The following is a 25686-nucleotide window of genomic DNA, read 5'->3' as shown; positions in this document are numbered from 1 at the left end:
CCGTGCGTTCCAACATCCAGCCGGATCTTAAGGTTTGCACCGTCAAGGACTCCTATGGTTTGGCTGCTGCTGTTGTTAATGTACTGAGATTTCTGTTTAGTATACGCTATGGCGAAAATTCTCTATAAGGGCTCTACAGCGGGGGGGTCAGGGACATTAGATGCTTATTTAAAAAAAGCCGAAAATGCTGTGTCAAAAGAAATTGAAATGGTGGAAAGAAGTTTGTCATTGGAGCCTTTTACCCACCTTAACTCAGTGTTACAACCTGTTGATTGTACTGCGGATTTTGTTTCTACGCAGGCTACCCATCTTATTTCTTCTGGGCATGTATTAGAGTCCAGTCTTGCCAGTGCCCCACTTTTGATGAATGTCTCCAGTCCCTCTCTTTCCCCCCCAGCCTTACGCACTAGGCAGTTAAAGATCCCTTCTGCTGCCCCTGCCAAAACAGCTAAGGGTAAGAGAAAAGCTATTCAAGCCCCTAAAGGAAGCCACCAACAAGCTAAACAACCTAGGAATAAAGATCCTGCTCAAGGGTTGGTTCAACAGGAAGGTAGTTTAGTGGTTCAGGCTACTCCTGGCAAGGGGCTTACTGAGCATATGGCTCAAGGGGATGTAGGTACTATGGGGGACATGTCGATTAATTTGATTAAGCTGATGGACGAGCGATTGAGAGCGATTATATTACCAGTTATGGACAGACTTAGTAAGATTGACGATAGACTTAATCTTATTGAACGTCATATAGCAGGTCAGAGCGCTCCGGTGTTAAGGCCTAACCCATCTAATCTTCACACCCTAAGTGCAGTTACATCTAGGGTGTCCGAACTGGTTGAGTCTAGGACGACTCCTGTTGTTGGCCCTATAAACCCCTTACCACCTGCTCGGGGAACAAATGGTGGTGTTAGCCCGGGGTTGAGGGGTCATATTGAAAGATTAAGTTCTCGGGGGGAGATTACACGCAAGGATCGCCCTTTAAATTTGCCACCAGAGGCCTGCCCATACACCGTTATTTTGACCAATGTAGCGAAAATCTGTGATGGTAAGGAAGAGCATTGGTCCTCCTTAAAAAATATAGCACTTGGCTAGTAACACAGTTTTGGGGAGTCACCTCTTTGATTGTTTTAAAATGGTGAGAAGGGTTTCATGGGTGGGGAAGTCCAATAAGACACTGAAGGGTGATTGTGTCGTTGTGAATTTTAGTTCCCCCGATATAGTAGACCATATTTTGAGACAAGCTGGGTCTATTAGAATTCAACAGGACTATGTTAACGTTCTCCCATTGGGCTTCTTCTACCAACCTCATTCTTTGGGGCTTGCCGGAACGAGAGAGCTTACCTTTCAGCACGTCCCTGCAAGTAAATAATTGCTATTAAGTAATAGATACGAAGCCCTTAGTACTTTAGATGTTAATGACTGACTCAGGGTTGATAGAGTTGATACACATAATGACGTATCTAGAGGAGTCTTCTCTACTTCCTTTGGGTCTTTATCTTCCAGGGTACCTGCTGTGGATAATATCGTCAACTTCAGTGATTCAACAGATAGAATTTTACCCCTACAGGCAGAGTACGACATAAGAGCCATGGAGAGGCGCCTTGAGGAGGTTTCTGCCGCGGGGGGCGGAATAGCTCCTATTATTAATTCTGACAATTTGAATGTTGAGTTGCCTAATTATGGAGTAGAAGTTGATTCACAATCTCTCTCACCTAATTTGGAAAATAGTATTATACAAGAGCGAGGCTGTGTAGGAGGCTCTCCAGCAATAGATATAATCACTGCTTTATCATGGAATATTGCTGGTCTTCGCTCTAAAAGAGGCGATCAAAGCTGGAGGGCTTTTCTTTCCACTTATCACATAATTGCTCTGCAAGAAACATGGGAGGCCACAGACCCTTACTATTTGGACGGGTATCAGTCTTAAATTAAATATGCTGTGCCTTCTGTTACGGGGAGACCACGAGGGGGTCTTTTGCTATTATTCAGCTTAAAGTTATTATATAGCATGGAGCTGTTAGTGACCAATTCCTGAATAAAGTTCAAAAAACGGTTGCACTCACAGATATAGGATAGTTGTGTTTGTAGATAATCCTTGTAGAGAAGCTTTGGTGCTGGTGAGACCACCTCCTAACCAAAGAGGTGTAAGCAATCAATGTTAAGTAGCGCCTTTGGGAAAGACGTCCTCGCAATAGCACTCGAACGGCGGATTTCCGCTTTGAAGAAAGGTACAAACGTTCTCGTGGCAATTATAATTTGTTTAATTCATGTGAAAAAGTCGAAGGGTATGATAATTCTCATACTTTAGAGACTGAATTCAAGTGATGATAGACATCGCAGTTACATATTCGTAGGTTTAGCAAACAACATTTTTCAGATGTCCCCGATGCATTTCGGGACTCACCCTTCGTCAGGGGAATTTTTCTACAAGAAAAAAAAGGAAAAATAGGCATAGATCCAGGATGTAGGGCCATAGTATCATTTAGTGTGAAGAACTGATCGTCAGGTTATCTGGGGTAACGGAGGTGTTCTTAATCAAAGCGAGCAGGTGTGAGAACGCTGTCTGTACTACGATTATTTGTTAAAAAACGCCACTGGTGGACCGTAGGAAAACTGAAAGCTCGATAGTAAAACCCGTAGATGAGAGGTATACGTGCGTAGTTAATAAAATGAAGAATAAAACAAAATTTGTGTTACTAGGTGCGGTTGTACTCGTCGTGATTTAAATAAAGTTAGTTGATGCTTAGGTGATAAACGCGGTAAGCAGGAGAAGATTTCTCACATAAAATAGTACACCAGTGAAAACCAGGAGAAAAAAAGTAAATCAGAGTCCATGGTAAATGATACCTGAAAAGCCTCATCGAAGTGATTGTAGAGCTAACGGGGTAAATCGCAAAGTAATATCTCGTGGAACCCGGAAGTGATACCAGCGTTGGCGTGCAAAGGTGTGTCATGTGACTAAAGGAAAGTGAAAAAAGACTAAGGTTTTGCGAGGAGTAGTCATGGAAACTCCGTGAAACACTGGTGAATCATAGAAACACAAAACTTAATACATGTACGGATATGAAGGAGAGTAGAAAAATAATAATATAGTAAAAGTGTACCAGTGTGAAGCGTAAACAAATACAAAATACATCGTAACACGTGAACAAAATCAGCTGGGTAATAAAAGTAACTACGGGAAGCTCAACTGGAATCATAAATGCACGGGAGTCGGTGGTACTTCAAAATTAAAAGGATGGTGAAAACAATAAAATGTGAACAAATGTGTAATATAACGAGACAAATACACAGAAATGGTGATAAACGTTAAAAGTATGAAAGTAATGGATGGAACGTAACCAGGTAAAGCCTGGATGTAACCTTTATAGGTAACAACTGTATTCAAGACGTTCATTGAGTCCGGAAGGGTGAACAGAATTCAGTCTATTAATCCAGAACAGTTCACGTTGCAGTAGAAAAGCGCTGTTATCTCTCCCTCGTTGTATCGAGACTTGTTCTAGAATCAGAAACCTCAATTGGCTACAATTGTGTTTGTTTTCAAAAAAGTGTTTTGCAACTGTAGACTTGGTATTGAGGGTTCGAATGTTGCTTTTGTGCTCGATAAGTCGAGTTTTCATTTTTCTTTCGGTTTTACCTACATATGGAAGTCCACATGGGCATTTGAGTAGGTAAACTATGTTACTGGAATCACAAGTCGCCGTGACTTTGAGATTGATTGGTGTGCCTTTAGAGGGATGCATGAGAGTGGTACCCTTAATGATGTTGTTACAACCACCACAATTGTGACAGGGGATAGTTCCTTTGTATACTTTGTTAGGTTCGGAGGGGCTCTTGTTCAATAGTTGTTGCAGGTTGGGTGTTCTTTGATAAGCAAAAATTGGCAATTGGTCGAAAATGCCTTTGAAATCTGGTTCCGACTGTAGTAGTGGCCAATATTTTTGAATCGTGTTTTTAATTTTGTGACTTTGTTTGGAAAACTTAGATACAAAAACTAGTCGTGAGTCATTTGGAGTCTTGAGAATTTGTTTTTGTAGTAAATCTGATCGGTTCTTAGTTTCAGCTCTGTTTACAGCATCTTGTAAAATAGACGCAGGATATGCTCTCTTTCTGAATTTGTCAATTAGGACACCACTTTGTTTTTGGAAAATCTCTTCTGTAGACGAAATCCTTTTAATCCTAAGTAATTGAGAATAAGGAAGGTATTTCTTCAAGGATTTTTGATGGAAACTTGAAAAATGTAAAAGATTGTTGCGATCGGTGGTTTTGGTGAATACTGAGGTAGTTAACTCGTTGTTTTGTATGGAGATATCAACATCCAGAAATGTAATATGATTTTGGTTGATTTCATGGGTGAATTGAATGCGTTCATTGATGGTGTTAAGATGTGTAATCTGTGTAAGTAATTCAATTTGGGTGCCTTTCCAAATTAAAAAGATATCATCGATATATCTGTAGAACAAAAACAAATTTTTTGACCATGCTTCTTGAGATAAAATGTGATCAAGCTTGAAGCGGTGCATAAAGAGGTTGGCATACGCCGGAGCAGCACAGTTGCCAATAGATGTTCCGGACAGTTGGATGTAGTAGTTGTCGTTCCACAAAAAATAGCTATGATATAAAGAAAAATGCATAAGTTCTAGTAGAAAAACTTTCAGGTCATCATCCATGTCAGCATTGATGAGGAAAGATTCGATGGCTTGTATGCCTAGATCATGTGGGATGGAGGTATATAGAGACTTGACGTCTATGGTGCATAGGAGAAATTGAACATGGTCTTACACTTTAATGTGACTGAGTTTGATTAAAAAATCAATGGTGTCTTTTAGGTATGTAGACATTCCTTGTACGATGGGTTGTAAGTGTTTGTCAATATATTTTCCAATGGGCTCGTGAATTGAATTTCTTGTGCTCACTATAGGTCTAAATGGTGGTTTCTCTAAATTCTTGTGTATCTTAGGGATCATATACAGATACGGTACGTTGGGATTTTCAGCAATGAGGAACTGTTTATCTCTGTCATTGATGGTACCTTGTTGTAGCGCGTTATTGACAAAATTCAGTAAAACAGAAGCAAATTTATGAGTGGGGTCAGACGACAATTTGGAGTATGTGTCCTGGTCATTTACATGTGCTTCAACATTTTCTGTGTAAAAACCAGTGTCTAATATAACCAGAGCTCCTCCTTTGTCAGCCTTACAGAATGTAATGTCTTTGTCCATTGCCAATTGTTTGATGATGTTGCGTTCATTTAGGGTCAAATTGCTGGTTTTAGCTGGTTGGTCCAGAAGTAAATTAGTAATCTCTTTTCTTACGATTACTTCGAAGGAATCAAGAACTTTGTGACTCATAGGAGCCATAAATTTGCTTTTAGGACGCAAGTCCATTAATGTGCCTTTGTCTTGGGTCGTGGATGGTTCAACGATGTTGGTAAAGAAATGTTTTAGATGAAGATTACGCATAAATTTAAACAAACACACTTGAGTTTCCAAATCATTTGTGTTATAAGTAGGTACAAATTAAGTTCCTTTCTGTAAAGTGTGAATTTGTTGAGGTGTCAAATGCTTTTGAGAAATGTTAATGACTAAGGTCTCTGGCTTCGTGTTGACTTCGCAATGGGTGTTTCCTTTGTTCTTAGATTTTGACCTCCTGGTTCGTCTGGGGTATTTCGGCCTCTCCCTAAAAAAGGAGTTGCTTCATTGGTGATCCCTGTGGAAGTCGAAGGTTGACTGTCAACTGGACCGCCGGATGGTTTAGATGCCGGTCTTCGGGGTTGCGTCTGTAAATCATCAGATGAAGATGTGTCACCTTCTGTAGAGCGGTTGTACGGTCTCTGTTGTCTACGGGTAGCGTATATATCAGCCCATGTATATACCTCCCCTAGTTTGTAGTCCACAGTATCTCTTTTGAATTTGCGTAGTTTTCTGTCATTAATTTCTTTTTGATATTTATCAAGTTGGCTGTTGATGTCATCGAGTGTTTTGGTCATTTCTTCTGGAGTTAACTTTTCGCTTAGTTCTTTTTTTAACTGCGTGACTTCTTTTTCAAGTTCCTCTAAAAGAATAGACAGTTCTTCCACTATAAGGAGAATAAGGTCCAGAGAGCATTTGTTTAAGATAGCATACCAACGGTCTGTAAATCTCGTGTTATTTTTGCATAAAGTGGACTTCAATGGAATGCGTAAACCTCTGGGTATACGTTGAACTTTGTGTCATATTTTAGCGGTGAAAATGGAAGGTGTTAACTTGCCATCATTATTGGTGGTTAATTTTTATAATTCATTTACCAGACTTGATGAGTTAGAGCATCTTAAAGCACTTTTCACATTCTTGGACGAGTATGATGCAATGAATGTTAAACCTTATTTGCTTTTACTTTTTGGCGATTTTAATATTCATGTATGTCATCTTAATTGTTTTGGAAATAATAATCACGATCTTTGCCCGCAAGAGGCTATCCACTTTGAACATTCTAAGGGTGGGATATATTTAGAGAGTATGGTATCGGCTTATCATTTATATATGCCTGTCCAAGACCTGTTGGTTCCTGTCCCTATGTTTACCGGTCAAGGCCGTTGTAGTACGATTGATTATATCTTCGTATCTCGCCTTCTGATGAACTTGCTGGGTACTTTTTGTGTTGCGCAAAACGCCTTAAGTGACCATAATCCTCTTATTGTGGAAATCAAAGTTAAGGCCTTGATGAAAGATGTTTCTTTGCCTTTGATTTCCAACACAAATTTAGAGTCTATCAGTCAGGGAAGACGACTGAGATGGGATGTTATCACCCCTACTGACTTCCTTGAGAACCTATATGAAAGTAATAAAGATGATTTTAGTCTTTGTCTTTCGGTAGTGGCGCAATCGAAGGAAATTTTGGGTGCCTTTGACAGGATAACTAAACAAGTTGTGGGTAAGCTTACCAGCCATGGGAGACCGAGGCCCAAAAAATTTAAAAACTGGTTTGACCGCACTTGTTCTAGTGCTCACTCTGCCCTCTTGTCGGCACTGAAAGAATCCGGTAAAAATCCTAGTAAGATTGCAGAGGCAAGAAGATGTTATAAAAAAGCAATAAAGGACAGGAAAACTCAGCTAAGAAATAAGGCATGGGATGATTTGTCAGACACAAGTGTTCAGAAAAATAGTAGCCAGTTCTGGAAGGTGATTAATAGTCCTCTTTTTGATGAACTGGAGAACACTAACAAAGAGTGTCTCATCCCGCCAGACAGATGGGTGGCTCACTTTAGTGGTCTTTACTCAGAGATTCAAGAACTCAATCCAGTAAACTATGCGGATAGTATATTAGCCTCAAAAATCCTCTTCAAAGAGGAAGAAGTCCTGGAGGCTATTGAGTCAATGGCAAAAGGTAAAGCACCAGGACCGGATGGAGTTCCCGCGGACCTTTATAGGGCGGATCCAAGGTTTTGGGCAAAACTTTTAACTCATGTTTTTAATGCTGCATCTGAGGCCGGTGCTCCTAAGTCCTGGGGCAAAGCTGTTATTGTCCCACTATTCAAAAAAGGTTCAAGAGAAGATCCGGCTTGTTACCGGCCTATTTCTCTCTTGGATTCTGCCATGAAAGTAATGGGTAAAGTTGTCCTTGCCCGTTTAACAGTTTGGTTGGAGGAGAAATCCATAATCTTCTTTTTTGGCTGTTATTCATGAGGACACTACCGCAGTCGTCCGCTATAGTGAAGATGGGAGTCAGTCAGATGCTTGGCAGGTAAAGCGTGGGGTAAGACAGGGGTGCATTCTTGCCCCCCTGCTTTTCTCGCTTTACATTAATAATTTGGGTGTGGTTCTAACCTCGGTTAGTAAAGATATTCCTAAAGCCGGCTCAAAAATGATCCCTGCATTACTATATGCTGATGACACGGTCTTGTTGGCAAGAACCGCGAGAGGTTTACAAGCTCTTTTAAATGGATTTTATGATTTTATGGTCTCTTTAGACTTATTAATAAATTTCAAAAAATCACATTCATGTCAATAGGTACTGGGAGGGTGAAAAGGGTTAAATTTTTCTGTAATGGGCAGGAGTTAACAAAAGTGCAGACCTTCCCATATTTAGGGATTGTATTTGACGATAGAAGATCTTGGGTCATGCAACGTGCCCAGAAAAAGAATAACCTTGCTAGAGCTACAGGAGCGCTGTTGGGCTTTGCAAAACGTTTGGGGTGTAAAACGCTTCCTGCTCTTATGAAGATTTATAGAGCCAAGTGTATCCCCATGGCCCTATATGGTAGTGAGGTCTGGGGTTATAAGGCCTCACCTGACATCCAAACATTAGAAAATACCTTCTTCCGGAAATTGTTGTCTCTTCCCCCTTCTGCTCCAACTTTTAATATACACGAGGATTTGGGGGCGGGATATCTTACTGATCAAATATCTGTGGCCCCGCTATTAGGTTGGCTTAGAGTTTGGGCGCAGCAGCCACCGAATCTAAACCAACAAATTATTCAAGACTGTTTGTCCCTAGATAAAGCTATGTCTATCCCATGGATTTGTTATATTAAAAACAACCTGGAGTCACTTGGCTGTCTTGAATTGTTTGACAGTCCCTGTGCGCTGAGTAAAGTGAAAATCAAGGCCATTAAGACCCAATTTTTGAATAGAGCGATGCTGCTGAGGGAAGGAGATGAATTGGGGAAGCCGGCAGTTAGGAGATTTGTCATGCTAAGTTTAGGTTGTGAGATCCAGCCTTACCTAACCTATATTAACAAACCATTCCACCTGTTTTTGTTAATAAGGTTTATGCACCCCTGGCTTTTGGCTTACCCCAAAGGTTTTTTCAAAGAGGGAACTTTGGGGCCTTGTCCCTGTGACAACACTTCTGAACAAAATACGTTGCACATGGTATTTTTTTGTAATTTTTACTCTTCTCAGCGTAAAAAATATATTCTTCCGATTTTTAAGAATCGCCAATTTGAGCAAATGAGGCCTGCGTTGGCCTATTTACAAATGCTGGAGTTTCCTCTGATTTGTTTTGGGGTTGCTAGCTTCATCGTAGGTGCCATTAGGTGTAGAAATAGGGTTCAGCCCATTTAGTAATTCCCCTCATTTTCTTATGATTTTGTTTTTTTAATAAACTGTTGAAGATGGAATGTTGAAGGAGAAATGATTTTATAGATTTTGTAATTTGGTTGAATTAATTGAAAGACATACTTTTATTGTATTTATTGCCAAAATGTATAGTATTTATTGTGTTAAAATTTTTCTTCAATTGCATTTACCTGTACCATGAAATATTGTTATGTGCTTTGATGGTTTTAAAATTTTAACCGAATAAAGTATACTTTGACTTTTGACTTTGGCTTGTCTTCCTTGACAAGTAAACTGTCCTGAAGTGTTTAGGTTCGCATCGTCTTGCTCATTTAGTTCGGGAATAACTTCTTTGGGCAGGTGAAGAGAGGTGGGTCCCCCAAACGTTTTGTACCTTTCCCGTTCCTGGGCTTAGGAAGAGTCTTCCCACAAATCGAGCCTTTGCTTTTGCAGTGAGTGACTTTCTTTCGATTACAGGAGTCACGGATGGAAGGAGGGGTAGCATCAACCAGTCCCTGCCAAGTCATACTGTTGCACCTCTAACTTTCAACCCTTACTAGGCAGGGAGTAAGCGTTGCGCAAAGTGAAGAGCGTAGTGGAGTATCCCAAGCTATCAACCTCCGTCCTCCTTCCAGGCACAGTTTGTGTGTCCTCCTTTCAGCACTGTCAGTTACTGCAGTGAAGGGGGTTGACGCATTGTGATCTGCTAAGACCCAGGAATCCGTTTTTTAAAATTAGAACATTCTGCCTTTAAGGATCAGAATCTCCTAACATTTACTGACTACCTTTCTACCCCTGTGATTTAAGCAGCGTGACTGCTGTCCTGTGCCTACAGTTATGGGTCATTTTTCGAAAAGAATGTTTTTCGGCTGTTTTAAGTCAACGCGTTTGCAGTAAATGTGTAAAATATTAAATACCGGCAGTGGCATAACGCAAAATGATGGAGCCTCCTGCAGAATTTGGAGAGGGGCCCTCAAGTCTCTACGTATCTCATAGATATTTATTGGCCGTGGGCTGAATGGGGCCCCTGAATGTTTAAGAGGTGGCTGTAAAAGTAATACTTCCGAGTACTCGGGAGGACAGAGGAGTTGTAGTGAGACTTTGGTTGACGTCTGCTTTCTCTAGTATCGAGCAGGTGAATTGACAAAAGCACGGATCTAATGTCGGCTTATATTTCATGTTTTTTAGCCCACCATTGTGCTGGAAGTTCCGCCATACCACCACAAAACCGTGACAGCTGCTGTCCAGGTGCAGTTCTACCTATGCAACGGCAAGAGGAAAAGAAGCCAGTCTCAACGTTTCACTTACACACCAGGTACAGTTATTCATCAGGTTACTCCTGAAAACATAACACACGTGTCCGTTTTTTCTGTCTGCTCCTTCTCTCATTGAAATTGTCTATGAAGTGTTTTTATATGGGAGTTGGACGGTGTAGATGCCGTTCCTAAATTCCAGTATTGCTTGTGACACGACGAAACAAGGGGTCTCAAGATTAGGTGGTTTTTAATGAATACATTCGTTGGATTTTGACTGATTATAACTTCAGATCACGTTGTTTAAAAAAAAAAAAAATCAAGTTAGAAAATGGTTAAAAGTAAAAAATCCAAAATTTTCGGAAAAGTGCAAATTGAAAGGATAAAATAAATGTTGAGAGGAAGTGCCTTGTAATTAGCGTGTAGTTATTTTAGTATATGCTGGATTTTGTTAGGTCGATGGGAAGGCAAAATAAATAAATTCAAAAAGCAAATTAGTCTACATTTATCTCTGCTACTCGGGAAAAAAATACAGTTATAAAGTGTGCTGTACTCTCCTGACAAAAGCAGAACTACTGAAGCGTAAAAGGCTGCCTCGCAGTGATGTTGAAATTCACCCCATGTAGTTTGGTGTTTTTCTCTTCCTGAAACATGCTTACATACAGGTCAAAGGTAGGACTCAAAACGTTCCATTCCGTTTCAGGCTTCATACAGCAGTAGTGACGGGGTGCTTTCTACGTGGTTCATGACAGTTTAAGGGAGCAGTTGCCCTCCTGAACATCAAGTAATTTAAGCTTTAAATAACTGTATCTACCTAAAGTATTAACTGGTTCGCCGTGAATTAACATTCATAAAAGCACGTGTCCTCTGACAACAAGGAAACATTGTCAAGGAGTCTCATCGCCACATAAAGTATCCATAAATAACAATCAAAATCTTTATTCGATCCATTAAATACAGATCATAAAAGCACAGATAAGAACAAAAATCCAGTAATCAACATACATCTCCAATATCAATTTCAAGAATATTAAGGAAAAGCAGTCCGTTTTTATAGAAACACTGACTTAACTTTTTTTTAAAATATGTTTTTTACCAAACACACGATTTACAATTTGAATTAAAAATCTTCCAAACCAATACAGTCATTGCCTGTAAATAGCTATTTTGTACAAAGATACCACTGTATTTTTTTAGTCAGTCAGTGCACGTTTGAACCCCAAAATATCATCTTCGACTTTTTGACTACAGACATCTACAGCCCCCCATCTGGACTGTTCTGCCAAAAGGCGGGAATGCCAACTGAGAAGCAGAGGTGGCCATTAGAGGTTATGGATTATAAGCCCACATATGAGGTGTTCAGTAGGCACCAAAGATGGCTGCTGCATGCCAGGGAGGGCCAAAATTATGCGACGGGCAGGAACAGTGTGTCAAACTGATCACTAGTTTGCAGTCATATTATTATGCCATGGCCTCTTTTATGCCAGTGGTGTTACCATAATACTCCTGTACACATAATATGATGGTTTGGCTAAAGTTGTGGTCACATTAGGCTGAGGATGTTCTGATTATGCTAGAGCCGGCAGTATATCAGAAGTGACCACCATAATGCTCAGTGGGATACAACGGCTCATCAGGAGTAATAAGCGCTATATAAATGCAATTATAATATGTCAAGAATACCGACATGTTGCCTGGGATGGGCATCATAATAATACAAAGAAAATATATTTCAAAGGTTCCTCCTCTTTCCTTGCTGTAGTCCAGGTTGTCGCTCCTAAACGTAACGTGTTTGTATAAAATGAGATCCTAATCAAAATCATAAATCCCCAACCATAGTTTCTGTAGTGAAGACCGACAAAAGGTAAGATTTGAAGTGGTTATTCACGACCAGACTTGCAGCAGGACTGCCAGCTCCAGGAACCAACTGTCGGTCCTGTCAGCGCATATAGATTAAACTAAAACAGGCATTGTTACGAGGGTAAAGTTCCAACATTCTGCACCACGGGGAATAGGAATAAAAAACACTACACCATTTCCCCCTTTGCAAATAAAAAGACGCAACAAAAACAAACAATATTAAATACAATAAAGTTATGCACGCAGCCAAATAAAGAGAAAAAAGAGCTTAATCACAGATACAATCATTTAAAGCAATCAGACGTTTGATGTTTCTTTTTCCTCGGTTTATGACGAGGAAAAAGGTGCAGTTCTACCTATGCAACGGCAAGAGGAAAAGAAGCCAGTCTCAACGTTTCACTTACACACCAGGTACAGTTATTCATCAGGTTACTCCTGAAAACATAACACACGTGTCCGTTTTTTCTGTCTGCTCCTTCTCTCATTGAAATTGTCTATGAAGTGTTTTTATATGGGAGTTGGACGGTGTAGATGCCGTTCCTAAATTCCAGTATTGCTTGTGACACGACGAAACAAGGGGTCTCAAGATTAGGTGGTTTTTAATGAATACATTCGTTGGATTTTGACTGATTATAACTTCAGATCACGTTGTTTAAAAAAAAAAAAAATCAAGTTAGAAAATGGTTAAAAGTAAAAAATCCAAAATTTTCGGAAAAGTGCAAATTGAAAGGATAAAATAAATGTTAAGAGAGGAAGTGCCTTGTAATTAGCGTGTAGTTATTTTAGTATATGCTGGATTTTGTTAGGTCGATGGGAAGGCAAAATAAATAAATTCAAAAAGCAAATTAGTCTACATTTATCTCTGCTACTCGGGAAAAAAATACAGTTATAAAGTGTGCTGTACTCTCCTGACAAAAGCAGAACTACTGAAGCGTAAAAGGCTGCCTCGCAGTGATGTTGAAATTCACCCCATGTAGTTTGGTGTTTTTCTCTTCCTGAAACATGCTTACATACAGGTCAAAGGTAGGACTCAAAACGTTCCATTCCGTTTCAGGCTTCATACAGCAGTAGTGACGGGGTGCTTTCTACGTGGTTCATGACAGTTTAAGGGAGCAGTTGCCCTCCTGAACATCAAGTAATTTAAGTTTTAAATAACTGTATCTACCTAAAGTATTAACTGGTTCGCCGTGAATTAACATTCATAAAAGCACGTGTCCTCTGACAACAAGGAAACATTGTCAAGGAGTCTCATCGCCACATAAAGTATCCATAAATAACAATCAAAATCTTTATTCGATCCATTAAATACAGATCATAAAAGCACAGATAAGAACAAAAATCCAGTAATCAACATACATCTCCAATATCAATTTCAAGAATATTAAGGAAAAGCAGTCAGTTTTTATAGAAACACTGACTTAACTTTTTTTTAAAATGTTTTTTACCAAACACACGATTTACAATTTGAATTAAAAATCTTCCAAACCAATACAGTCATTGCCTGTAAATAGCTATTTTGTACAAAGATACCACTGTATTTTTTTAGTCAGTCAGTGCACGTTTGAACCCCAAAATATCATCTTCGACTTTTTGACTACAGACATCTACAGCCCCCCATCTGGACTGTTCTGCCAAAAGGCGGGAATGCCAACTGAGAAGCAGAGGTGGCCATTAGAGGTTATGGATTATAAGCCCACATATGAGGTGTTCAGTAGGCACCAAAGATGGCTGCTGCATGCCAGGGAGGGCCAAAATTATGCGACGGGCAGGAACAGTGTGTCAAACTGATCACTAGTTTGCAGTCATATTATTATGCCATGGCCTCTTTTATGCCAGTGGTGTTACCATAATACTCCTGTACACATAATATGATGGTTTGGCTAAAGTTGTGGTCACATTAGGCTGAGGATGTTCTGATTATGCTAGAGCCGGCAGTATATCAGAAGTGACCACCATAATGCTCAGTGGGATACAACGCCTCATCAGGAGTAATAAGCGCTATATAAATGCAATTATAATATGTCAAGAATACCGACATGTTGCCTGGGATGGGCATCATAATAATACAAAGAAAATATATTTCAAAGGTTCCTCCTCTTTCCTTGCTGTAGTCCAGGTTGTCGCTCCTAAACGTAACGTGTTTGTATAAAATGAGATCCTAATCAAAATCATAAATCCCCAACCATAGTTTCTGTAGTGAAGACCGACAAAAGGTAAGATTTGAAGTGGTTATTCACGACCAGACTTGCAGCAGGACTGCCAGCTCCAGGAACCAACTGTCGGTCCTGTCAGCGCATATAGATTAAACTAAAACAGGCATTGTTACGAGGGTAAAGTTCCAACATTCTGCACCACGGGGAATAGGAATAAAAAACACTACACCATTTCCCCCTTTGCAAATAAAAAGACGCAACAAAAACAAACAATATTAAATACAATAAAGTTATGCACGCAGCCAAATAAAGAGAAAAAAGAGCTTAATCACAGATACAATCATTTAAAGCAATCAGACGTTTGATGTTTCTTTTTCCTCGGTTTATGACGTTCTCCTTCTGAACAACGGTTGCCCCACTGATGTTATCCATGTTAACTTGCTCACATAAGGTAACTCTTTTGAGATTCCAACATTTACCATTATCTAAGATCACAGAGTTTTTCCTCAATTCAGCAACATGTTGAGGTTCAAAATATTTGCTCTCATTTCTGGCTACAAAACCAGGTTTCTTAATTCTTACCCACTGACCCACAGAAAATTGATCTGTTTGATATTATACTTAGTGTCATAAAACTCTTTATAATTTTCGTTTTTAAGTAACAGATTGTTTTTTTAATTCAGAGGAAGACCAATTTACATCACCAATTCTTTTGACCCAACCTGGATACCATTTGGCCCTAGTTTTCCTTCCCCTCCTGAGTTAGAAAGGAGAAAACTTAGTGGAATCAACTACTGAAACTCTATATGACCAGACCGTTTTAAACTCTTGAGTCTCCCAGGGTATGTTGTCCCTACAAGCCAACTGAATGGCACCCTTCAAAACTCTATTATAACGTTCCACAAGACCGTTGCCACCAGGATTGTACAACAAGGTCATTTTGTGTTTGATGCCACATTTTTTCAAATACTGCATCATAACATCAGACATAAATTGTACACCATTTTGGCTGATAATGATGACCGGGGTGCCTTCATTAAGAAACACTTCATCAAAAATGTTGACAATATCAGTGTCCAATTTCTTAATAATCTTTACAACAGGCCATTTATAAAAAAACTTCCACAAGAGAGATTACACATTTTTCAGAACTTCCAACAGGACCCATGATGTCCACCGCTCGGTGCTCCCAAAAAGACTCGGGACACATAAAATCACTCATTGGCTCAAAGTTGTGAGGGTTTTGTCAGCCGACAAAAATGAACTGCACTCTCTTACAACTCTCTCCACCTCAATGTCCAAGCCGGGCCAGCAGCACCTATTTTTCACAATAGATTTTGTTTTAATAATACCCAACTGTCCTTCGTGATCTAGAGATATTAATTTGCTTCTCACATTTTTAGGTGGAACCAACCTTTCGCCTCTCACAATATTCCCATCTATAATGGTCAACTCATCTCTGACCTCCCAGAATGCCTTGAGATCTTTCACCTCCATTTTGCATGACCAACCACTACTCACAAATTCAGCCACTCTCACCAAACACAAATCATTCTTACACCCTTCAATCCACTCATCCTTAGTCAAAGATTCCAAACCATGGTCCCACAACCAGGCTACCTGAACGTTTTCCCTAAGGTCATCTTGGTTTTCAACCATTTGAATCGGCAAATGCAACAAAATATCCGCAACAGCATTTTTTCGCCCACGTAAATATTCAATTTTATAAATGAAATCTAATAATCTCATGGAGATCCTTGCTAGTCTAGAGGAAACGTTATTCATTAGACAAAACCTTGACTAAAGGTTTGTGATCACATTTGATGGTAACTTCTCTACCCCAAACAAAATTGTGAAAATATTCGAGAGCCCATGCACATGCAAGAGCTTCTCTTTCAATTACAGCATATTTACATTCAGCAGGAGATAACGACCTTGATGCATAGGCAACAACACATTCACAACCATTTTTCCCCTCTTGGGAAAGAACCACTCCAATGCCAGTTCCACTAGCATCAGTGGTGATCACATTCTTTCCCTAAGGATCAAAACCCTGCAAAGGGGGGGCTGAAGAAATAGCATTTTTGATATCCGCAAACTCCTTTTGACAGTCAGGAGACCGCTCAAAATTTGCTCTTAATTTCAAAAGTTGCCTAATGTGGAAAGTTCTACCTGAAAATGTTTTCTCAAACTTGGAAAATAATTCGAAAAGTCCCAAAAAAGATTTTTTCTTGTCCTTGATTTTGGGACTGGAAGCTTCAGAAATAGCAGTTTTAGGATGAATGCCAACGGCTCTAATCTTGTGACCTAAATAAGTTGCCTTCTTAGCAGCAAATTAGGACTTGGAATACTCCACTGTCAACCCAACCTTGTTTAACAATGACAGCACTTGGTTGAGTTTCATTTAATGGTCATTACTATCCTTCAAAAAACAACTTAAGTTGAGCAGGTCTAATCTGACACTCACTCAGAGATAACTAGTGGACAAATAGAATTGTGACTATGAAAAATGCTTCTTTTTACTGCAGTAGTTCAACAGACTTGTGGGACAACCAATATAATATGAGAGATGAACATGGTAAGTTTTTTACTCTCATCACACAGGGGCATTTGATGATAGGCTTGCGATAAGTCAATAGTGGAAACAATTTCCGTACCTCTTTATTTAGTTAGCATTTCACTGTTTCCGGGAAGAGGAAATTGATCCACCAAAATGTTACCATTAAGGTGGCGCAGATAAATACACAATGTGATTTTTCCGTTGGCCTTTCTCGCGACGACCAATGGAGAAATCCATTCTGCTCACTCGATGGTTTCTATGACACCATCCTTGATCAATCTTTTCAATTCCTTCTCCACTTCATCTCTGACAGATAAAGGACTACTCCTAAGTTTATGAATTTTAGGAGAAGCATTTGATTTAAGCACAATTTTGTGTTCAAAACCATCTAGTTTGCCTAATTTGCCTGAGAAGACATCTGGAAACTCCTCACATACTCGTTTCCCCAAATACTCATCCAAAATTAACACCTGTTCAACGCCATTGGGATCCAAAATAATATCACGTTTTCTTTGATCCTTCTATCTGAGAACAGAAGGACCTTTCTTTGAAACATACATCTTCCACAAAGCCGGTTTGTTTTTGAACATGAGATTTCTATAACCCAGCTATTCAATAGATTCACCAGTGTAACTCTCGGGGGCAATGCCAGCATCAACTAAATTAGGACCAAGCTTATCAATAATTTTGTTAGACCAAATGGATTCATTGACAGCGGTAAATGGTGAACCAGAATCTGCAGCAATGCGTATATTAACCCCTCTCATAGACATCGAACACAATAGTTTACTGGAGTCATCACGGCAAGAAATGTTTAGGACCACTTTTCTTTCTTTTAAATTTAGAATTTTTCAATTTTCTTCATCACTATCATCATTACACGATGAGAGTGCACCCTCCTAAATGCATTTAACGTTATCCTTTCTAAACTTTTTAGTATTGCAAAAGCAGCTGAAATGACCAATTTTCATACAATTAGAACACTTTTGTTTGATGGCTGGACACCTCCTATCCTTGGCTAAATGATATTTACTGTCACAACGAAAACATTTGAGTTCTTTTGTACTGTTCTATTTTTTTAAACACATTTTTATTGCCTTTTGCACATCATGAAACATACCCCTTTTAGGGTGTCAGTGTATAATAGACAGGAAAAAAGAAACATATCCTAATCACTTACTTTGTTGTTACCCTAGCTTGGCCTCATTCATACGCGTCAACTAGAACGATCACATTGCTGTCTCCTAGCAGTACGCTATATATGCAAGGTATACCCCCCTTCCCCTTCCCCCAACAATAAGACAATGAACCAAAATTTCCCCGCCTCCCCCCCCCCCCCCCTCCCCGCACTGCTGTCTCACCTCGACTACTACTCAGCTCGCTTAGTAGGCTCTCTGGCACGCAAGGCGTGAGTAATGGTGCTGCGCCGGGACCTTCAGTTGCAACCCCCTTCCTCTCCCGTGTGTGTCGATGCTCGGGAACGCTCCCAGTCTCCAGACTCTGAGTTGTTCCGCCCTAATCTGGTCCCTGGGGGTTCTCGACATGTGGAAGCCTCTCTGGGGTGGAAGCCAACTCTTGTTAAGTCTGCCATCAGCCCCTCCCATGCTTGGGCTCGTTCCGGCTTGCCCACTCCCCACTGTGCATTCCAAAGTAGGACCCTGCCCTCACAACCCGCCCATTTCAGCAGCTCACGTTTCCATCTGAGGACGTTGGGGCCCCCCGGTTTCTTCCAGCTACTGGTTATTTCTCATTTCGCCAGAATAAATGCCAGGTCCTGGAACCTAGCTGTGGTTTTGTTTTTAGCGGTGTGTGGAAATGAGTGTAGCAGTACGTGTGCAGGGGACCACCCTCGCTGTCACTTGTGTCACTTCCTGCCAGTAATGTGTTTAGGAGGCACAGCTCCACACCATATGCTTAAGTCGCCCCCTGCTCTTGACACCTCTGGCATCTAGCGTCTGCGCCGTCAAAATAGCGGTTGGTACATTCTGGGGTTGAATAAGCTTGGTGGAGTATATAGAAGCTGATCAGGCTAAACCGGGCATTTCGAGTTACTTTGGCAGTTTGTTCTAAAATATTGTTCCAGTCCTTGTCTTCTAGTGGCCTGCCAATATCGTCCCCCTATTCGTGTCTTAGTCTGTCCAGCGGTTGTGTGGAGTTTTGCTTGCATCTTTCTTGTTGGAAGATTTATCTGAGGTAAAAACTTGGGACTTATTAGTGAGCACCCTGGCAACAGTCTCCTGCTGCACAGACAACTGGCCGTCTTTCTTAAGTGCTTTGGCACACCATTTCAGCCTTCCTAGCAATATCTTGCAAGGATTATCACCATTAATCCACAATCTTTCTTGTATAGACGCATCATAAGCATGCATTACTACTTGATTCCGAACTAATTCTTCTTGAATGACCCCAATGACGGTGAATCTTTTCAGGGTTACATCTTTCCCCTTTACAAGGAAAGAGTCATTCTTCCTCGGTATACATGTTTTCATAGCTGCCAAGGTTTCAGATTGCTTATGTGAGACATTTTCATAATTTCACTGTATTATGAGTGACATTCAATGACAGAGTGACATTTCTTGAGCAAAAATCAAGCAATGAAGATGACGGAAACAGTGTCTGAGGTATGTGTGCTTGTAGCTGAGGTTTGTTGCCCTGGACAGTGTAGCTCACGACACCTCATGAACAGTGTCTGAGGAATGTGTGCTTGTAGCCGAGGTTTGTTCTGGACAGTGTTGCTAATGGCACGCCAGGAGCAAGGGCGGAAGTGTGTCTGTAGTGCAGATCATGTGACTGAGTATTCTGTGGCCAAAGTATGTCTTTCTGTAGCAGTAATCTAATAATTGTTTTATTAGTGAAATAAGTGAGGTCAGTTTCTGTATTTGTTTCGTCATGCCTTGGCTGAGAAAGCTACAAATAGCGTTAGTGAGTGACTTTTACTCAGACTATTTGCAGATTTGATGCCCCCTCAGAAGCCTGAAGATCCGCTCTGTCAGGATGCCTGTGTATCCGACTTGTGTTCGATTTCTCAGCATTAGTATGAGAGAATCAAGCCTGTGAAATATGATTTAAGGTGTAAAAAAGAAACGTGTGGATTTCTTGAATGCAGTTGCCTAAATGTACATATGAGGTATTAATACAGGATCAACCATTATCAAAGCATCACACTACTTAACAAATGAGCAATAAACTAATAATCTAACCAGAAGGGGCGAGAGTTCAGTCTTTGGATAACTGGCTCAATAGAGAACGGCAGAGTGTTCATTTCTAGGATAACAGTAAATGTGATTGAGGCCTGAAAGTTCTCTTATGTGACAACATAATCTCGTGTTCTACTGTGGATAACCGGGACTCTGAAGAAGGGCTTCATGTGCTGGTATGGGGTATGTAGGACTCTAGATTCAGGCTGAGTATTCTGGTATGGGGCAAATCTGTGGAGAAGATTTAGTATATAATACAGGCCCAAAACACTTTGTGCCCAAATCCAGGATCAGGATATGACATAAGAATTAGAACAACGGTTCTGTGGGTCTTGTTTCTTATCAGGTGTATTTTCGCATGCGACAAGCTGTGAAGGACACCTTCTCATAATACATTAAACAGCAAAGACATTTGAAAGTGAAAATCAAAAATATTCTTGTTTGACCACGTTTAGGGCAACAATTAACAATTAGACGGCGTAGTGGAGACCCCGGCAACACGGGTTCAGCCCCTAATCATGACGTAAATTAATAGTCAGCTGACTCGGAAACGCTTAAGCCACCGCAGACTGCAGTCGGCATTGGGCTAGCCTCAGGAGAGTGAGTCTGAAGCACATAATTATGTAGTTGTTCTAAACAAAACGAGAAGCGTGTTCTTTTGGTCTACTGCACGTTATTTTGTGTAACTTTAAAGCCGCACTTTGCAGACACAGAAGTGGACACACTTTGAATGAGTGTAAAGGTTTTGACTTTCTAGTAAAGTCGCAACTCCGGGTTCAACCATTGCCCCTTTCATCATGCGCTAAATCAATAGCAGGCTCCTTGCAGAGATCATGCACGTCCTGCACCAGAGAGAGGTCCACTGTGCCTTCTGGTAGCTGCAGCAGAGAGCACTTCTATTCGTGTGGTCGCCGCGTAACGCGTTATGTGCTGCGTTGTGTGTGCATATTTGGAACTTTAAGAGATGCATTTATACCCCGCATTCCTGCCAGCAACTGAATGGTTATGCCCCTCACTTGACTTTAGGGCGGCACACTTACTTTTTTTGCAGCGAGTGTAGACCCTGCACGTGTTGTAGTAGAGGCTGCCCCTGAAGGCCTCACGGGGTGCCGCCGCCATAACGGCCGCAGGGAACCCGGAAAAACTGGTTGGGCTGCTTCCGTGCACCTAACAACAAAAGGGCAGTCTACACCTTCCCGCTAAAAAGCGTGCGTCAAAAGGGGGACAGAAAATACCTGTACAATCAGAGGCCAGGTGATGTTTTTGACCCCCCCCCCCCCATGGGGGAACAACACCGCATGCCAGGTAGGGACAATGTGGGGCAATAAGCGCACCACCATCCCAGCACAGGTTACTTTTGGAAGCCGGGGGCGGTGCTCTGAACAACTTTAGAGACCCACCCACCCACACCAAGCAACAGTATTGTCCTAGTACTGGACGGCAGGCCAGGTGGTTAAGAAGGGTTACATCATTTGTATATAAGGAGGCACACTGGCAGGGCAGTGTGCAGGAGGAAGGCCACTCACCTTGGGACGGCAGGGTGAGCAGGCTGGAAGGGGGAGCAAGCAGAGACGGCACTTGCAGCCTAGACCCGCCGAATGGCAGGGCACAAAATGGACAAACAAGGTAGCGAGTTGGACCAAACTCCAGGGAGAGGCTACCAACCCCCGCCACCCTCCCTATCCCCTACGCAATCAGCTTAAAAGCCAAGAGTTAATTTTATGACCCCATAAAACGGCATGTACGATGGCCTGAACAAACTAGGAGGTGTCACAAGTATAGCAGACAGATAACAGAACGTGATTGCGATATATCAGAAATGATTTATGACCTGTCAGCCATTGTGAGTTATGGCCTGTCATGTGATTTACGAGTCTGTCAAAATGATTTATGACTGCTGAATGGATTGATGAATGAACAGTCATGACTGTGATTTATGAGCTTGTCAAAATGATTTAAGACATCCCGTGACGTTGGTTCATGGCCTGGTCATAGCGGGTTATGACAGCGGTACTGTAGCACAAAAGTCATTTGTACATGTTATGCAAAATAAACTGCGGCCAACATATACCACAAAAAACAAGACACACCTCTGTTGGCAAACTTTATTGGAAAATATATGTGAAGAATGACATGCATGGCAGTTTGTGTGTGCTCAGCGTGCAGATTTCTTAGCATTCTCCAAATCCCGCCAGCAACTGAATGATTATGCCCCTCGGGGCTAGGCATACTTATTTTTTCTTTTCTCGATGTATGTGCGTTTCCTTTACCAACCACAGACGTCCACTGTTGGTGTGACTTTCACCTAGTATATTTATTTTATTGATTTTTTATAAGTAGTTAACAGCCATGCAGTCCCTAGTAAAAGGAGACATAAGATAGCAATATAAATTGAAGAGTAGTATGCAAAACATCATATAATGTAGTCACATTAGTGGACATGTGGTTAGACCATTGGAGAATTTGCTAGGACTTCAAATATGCGTAGATTGTAGAAATAAAACCATTTAACGGTAAAACAAAATAACAGGCGTGGAATGATATTGTGAAAAATACAATTGTACAAGTCTGATGGAGGGGGTCGGAGCTTGCCAAATCGAGCAGTGATTGAGAGTTGTCGGAGAACAGTGCATATTTACAGTTCTAGTCTGTGACTAGAGATGTTAATTTTGTAGTCAAGTGGGGTGGGGAGTCAAACTGTGCGTTCATTAGTCTCTAGTACCTTTTTGATGCTTTCCGTAAAAGAATAAAGTAACCTGTCCCATAAACCTGCATTAGCGCGTTTTTGTTATCTACTTACCAGTTTATGCCGCAGTGCAGTAGATTCTGCTGTAGCCCGTCCTATGACAGTGGTTTGCCAATGAGATACAGATGGTAAGGGCTAGGCCTTCTACTTCATTTAGATAGACCGCCTAACTAATAGGTGGGCCAGGTCAAGGAATTTGTTGGTGGCCTTGACAAGTTTAGGGCTCTTGTAAAGAATGAGTATACAGCTTTCTCATTTGTAAAGGTCTGGACAACCAGTAACAGGTGACAGTACAGTGCAGATGTTTTTCCAGTAGGGGGTGACATGCGAACAGTTTCAGAGCATGTATGTTTCAAATCTGCATCAGAGGAAGCAAAGCTGGGGTAGTTTGAGCTGGTGTTTTCATAGATTTTACTCTAGCCAGGTAGGCCGAATGCAGAATGTTGACATCAGTGAGCAGAGGTGGAACTTGTATGCCACTCATTCACTTTCGGTTTGTAACAAAGTCAGCTCGGAGCCACAGGATGCCATTTACTGGGGCTGGGAGTAATGGCAATACTGTTTTAAATGTTCCAGATTCAGTGTGGCACGTGGGGGAGTTCTCTTATCAAGCTGAAGATTCTGCAGTTAGTTAGAATATCCAACAGATGGAGTGTTACAAAGGGTAAGTAACTTGTTCCTTGAGAAACTACTTGAACTAAACAAATGATAATTTTTATGCAGCTGCACGTGCAGGTACTCCTGCATCTATGCAAGCTACAGCTTGCTGTGTGGTTTTATATATTTAACAAAGGCACTAGAACGTGAACCACCCTTTTCTGGGAAGTATAGGGCTTACTCAGCTGGAGTCAACATGCTGCGTGAGTCTGTTGTGAAATATCATTATTCCAAAGAATATGGTGCACTACCACCTGGAGATTCGTGCATTATTTTCTCCAATCATTATTGCATTATCTCAAGTAGAGTAAGCTGGCGACCAAATACTTTTTGTTACCGTATGCTCAATTTCGTCTGGTCTACCTCTAATTAATGTTGCTGTATTGGTGGCAGTACTGTTATAACGGTATGTACAATGACGACGATTCCATCTTGGATATGGAAAAAAATGTAATAATAAAAGTCCAATTTGCAGCACAACCTCTTATATAACCCTGCTGATAAGTTATTTTTCTCCCATGGTGATCCATTTAGACAGAGTGGCCTTTGCTCTTGCAGTGCACTGTGTTTGGGAAGACTTTAAGTGGCAGCATCTCTATTCGACCTCCTGCAGACGTATGTTTAATACATTTTCAAATAAAAATCTTTATTTTATTTTTAATTGTAATTTAAAAAAAAATTATACTTGATCGTGCTGTGCCAGCAGGAATATCATGGTTACGAGCACGGTGAAAATGCCCTTGTTTCAGGACTTGCATGTCAATTAAGACGGTCAAAGAAAGAAGATTTCATTGGTACAGTCTCTGGGTGACAACTCGTCCTTGCTGACATCTTGCAAGAGCATCACGGATGGCCTTTATTTAGTTGCCGCCTTTAGCAGGAAGCACGGTCACTTTAGTAAATGAGGGCAGTTTCTTTTGTGGGCTTTCACATCTAGCTTTAGTTCTACTCTTGCAGTGCTGTTGCTGTGACATTTTAATGGATAACACGGGACTTATCTGGTTAGTGCTTCTAAAAATAGAGTTTCTTTTATATAAATGCATCTTTCCTGTCTAGGGCGATTTAGCAGCTGAACACATGTTCGTATTCTTTACATGCACATTGCCTCTTTGTTGGTGGAAACACTATCGCAGAAGATAACTTTTCTTTCACTACCCGAATTAAATTAATAGTGTTTGAATGAAATGAATACCTTGCGGCTGTGTTAAAAACTAAAAATAGATTTTCCATATGTTTTGATAGTTTTGTATCTAGGACTTCTGTTTGCTCTCTCCCTTTTCGGCCACCTTTATCTCCATGTTCTTAAAAAAACATTTAATGCACATGTCGTGTCATCATTTACAGGCATAACAGGTTATGAAAAATATACAGTTTGTTGGGGTTCTTTAAGCTAAACAACGAACACTGAAAGTGCCAAAGACGTTTTTCATATTACATATGTAACTTGAATAAAAGAAAAAAAAAAGACATATTGAGTTAAGTTCTCACTGATCAAACTAAATTGTAGAACACGTGTATTCTCCGAAAATGCAGTTTAGCATTGTGTTTCTGCTAGTATAGAAAGATGTGTTCAGTGCGAGATATTGGGTCCAAGCTCAGCATGAGGGTTCAGGCATAGTCGAACGCAGATGCAAACTCATAAGCACAGCAGTCTCAGGCGTTTGCGAGGCCTGGGTATTAAACTAGGTGAAAGGGGAATGCCCATTTATGTTCACAGGCTTCCTGCTTTTTTCATGGAGGTATACAATAGTGAAACAATAAAAAGTACAAACCTTTAATTACATATACAAAATAAAATTGCTTCACATAGGCCTGTTTTTCTTTGAAGGGAATTTTCAAAAATGAAGAATTTATCGATTGAAATGTGATTGGCAGACTGGTGCAGATTATTTATGAATTTAAGAAGTTCACGAAGTTTAGACAGGATTGTGCATTAGTTGACATTACATTTCATTCCGATTGGGGGGTTCTTTTACAACAGTCCGAATTGGTATGGTAACTGTAATAAATTAGGTTTACCTTATACGTTCCCTACGGCATTATTGTTATGAAAGAAATCCACATTAGGAATTCTGCTATAAAGCACATAGCCCAAATAGATTGTCGTTTCCGCATTACTTTCTGTAAAAACTACAAAATAGGATTTTTCTTCTTGAAACTTCCTCCCCTTATTGTCACAAGTCTTTATTCGGGCATTATTATGTTCTTTCTGTTGGACAAGCAAGACC

At 40.6% G+C, this 25686-nt stretch overlaps 1 protein-coding gene across 3 annotated transcripts in view; it reads left to right on the top strand.

Moving 5' to 3' along the window:
• The window catches only part of NFATC3 (nuclear factor of activated T cells 3), an 870211-nt gene that overhangs the window by 724443 nt on the left and 120082 nt on the right, over positions 1-25686 (top strand). For all 3 annotated transcript variants that reach the window (XM_085638479.1, XM_085638478.1, XM_085638480.1), the window contains exon 8: positions 10221-10347. In XM_085638479.1, the coding sequence (XP_085494605.1) occupies positions 10221-10347 (127 nt within the window). The remainder of the gene's footprint in view (positions 1-10220; positions 10348-25686) is intronic.

This window comes from Triturus cristatus, chromosome 12, assembly GCF_964204655.1.
Source record: "Triturus cristatus chromosome 12, aTriCri1.1, whole genome shotgun sequence".
NCBI lineage: Eukaryota > Metazoa > Chordata > Amphibia > Caudata > Salamandridae > Triturus > Triturus cristatus.
The sequence above is the reverse complement of the archived record's forward strand: the minus strand, read 5'-3'. Positions and strand labels throughout refer to the sequence as shown.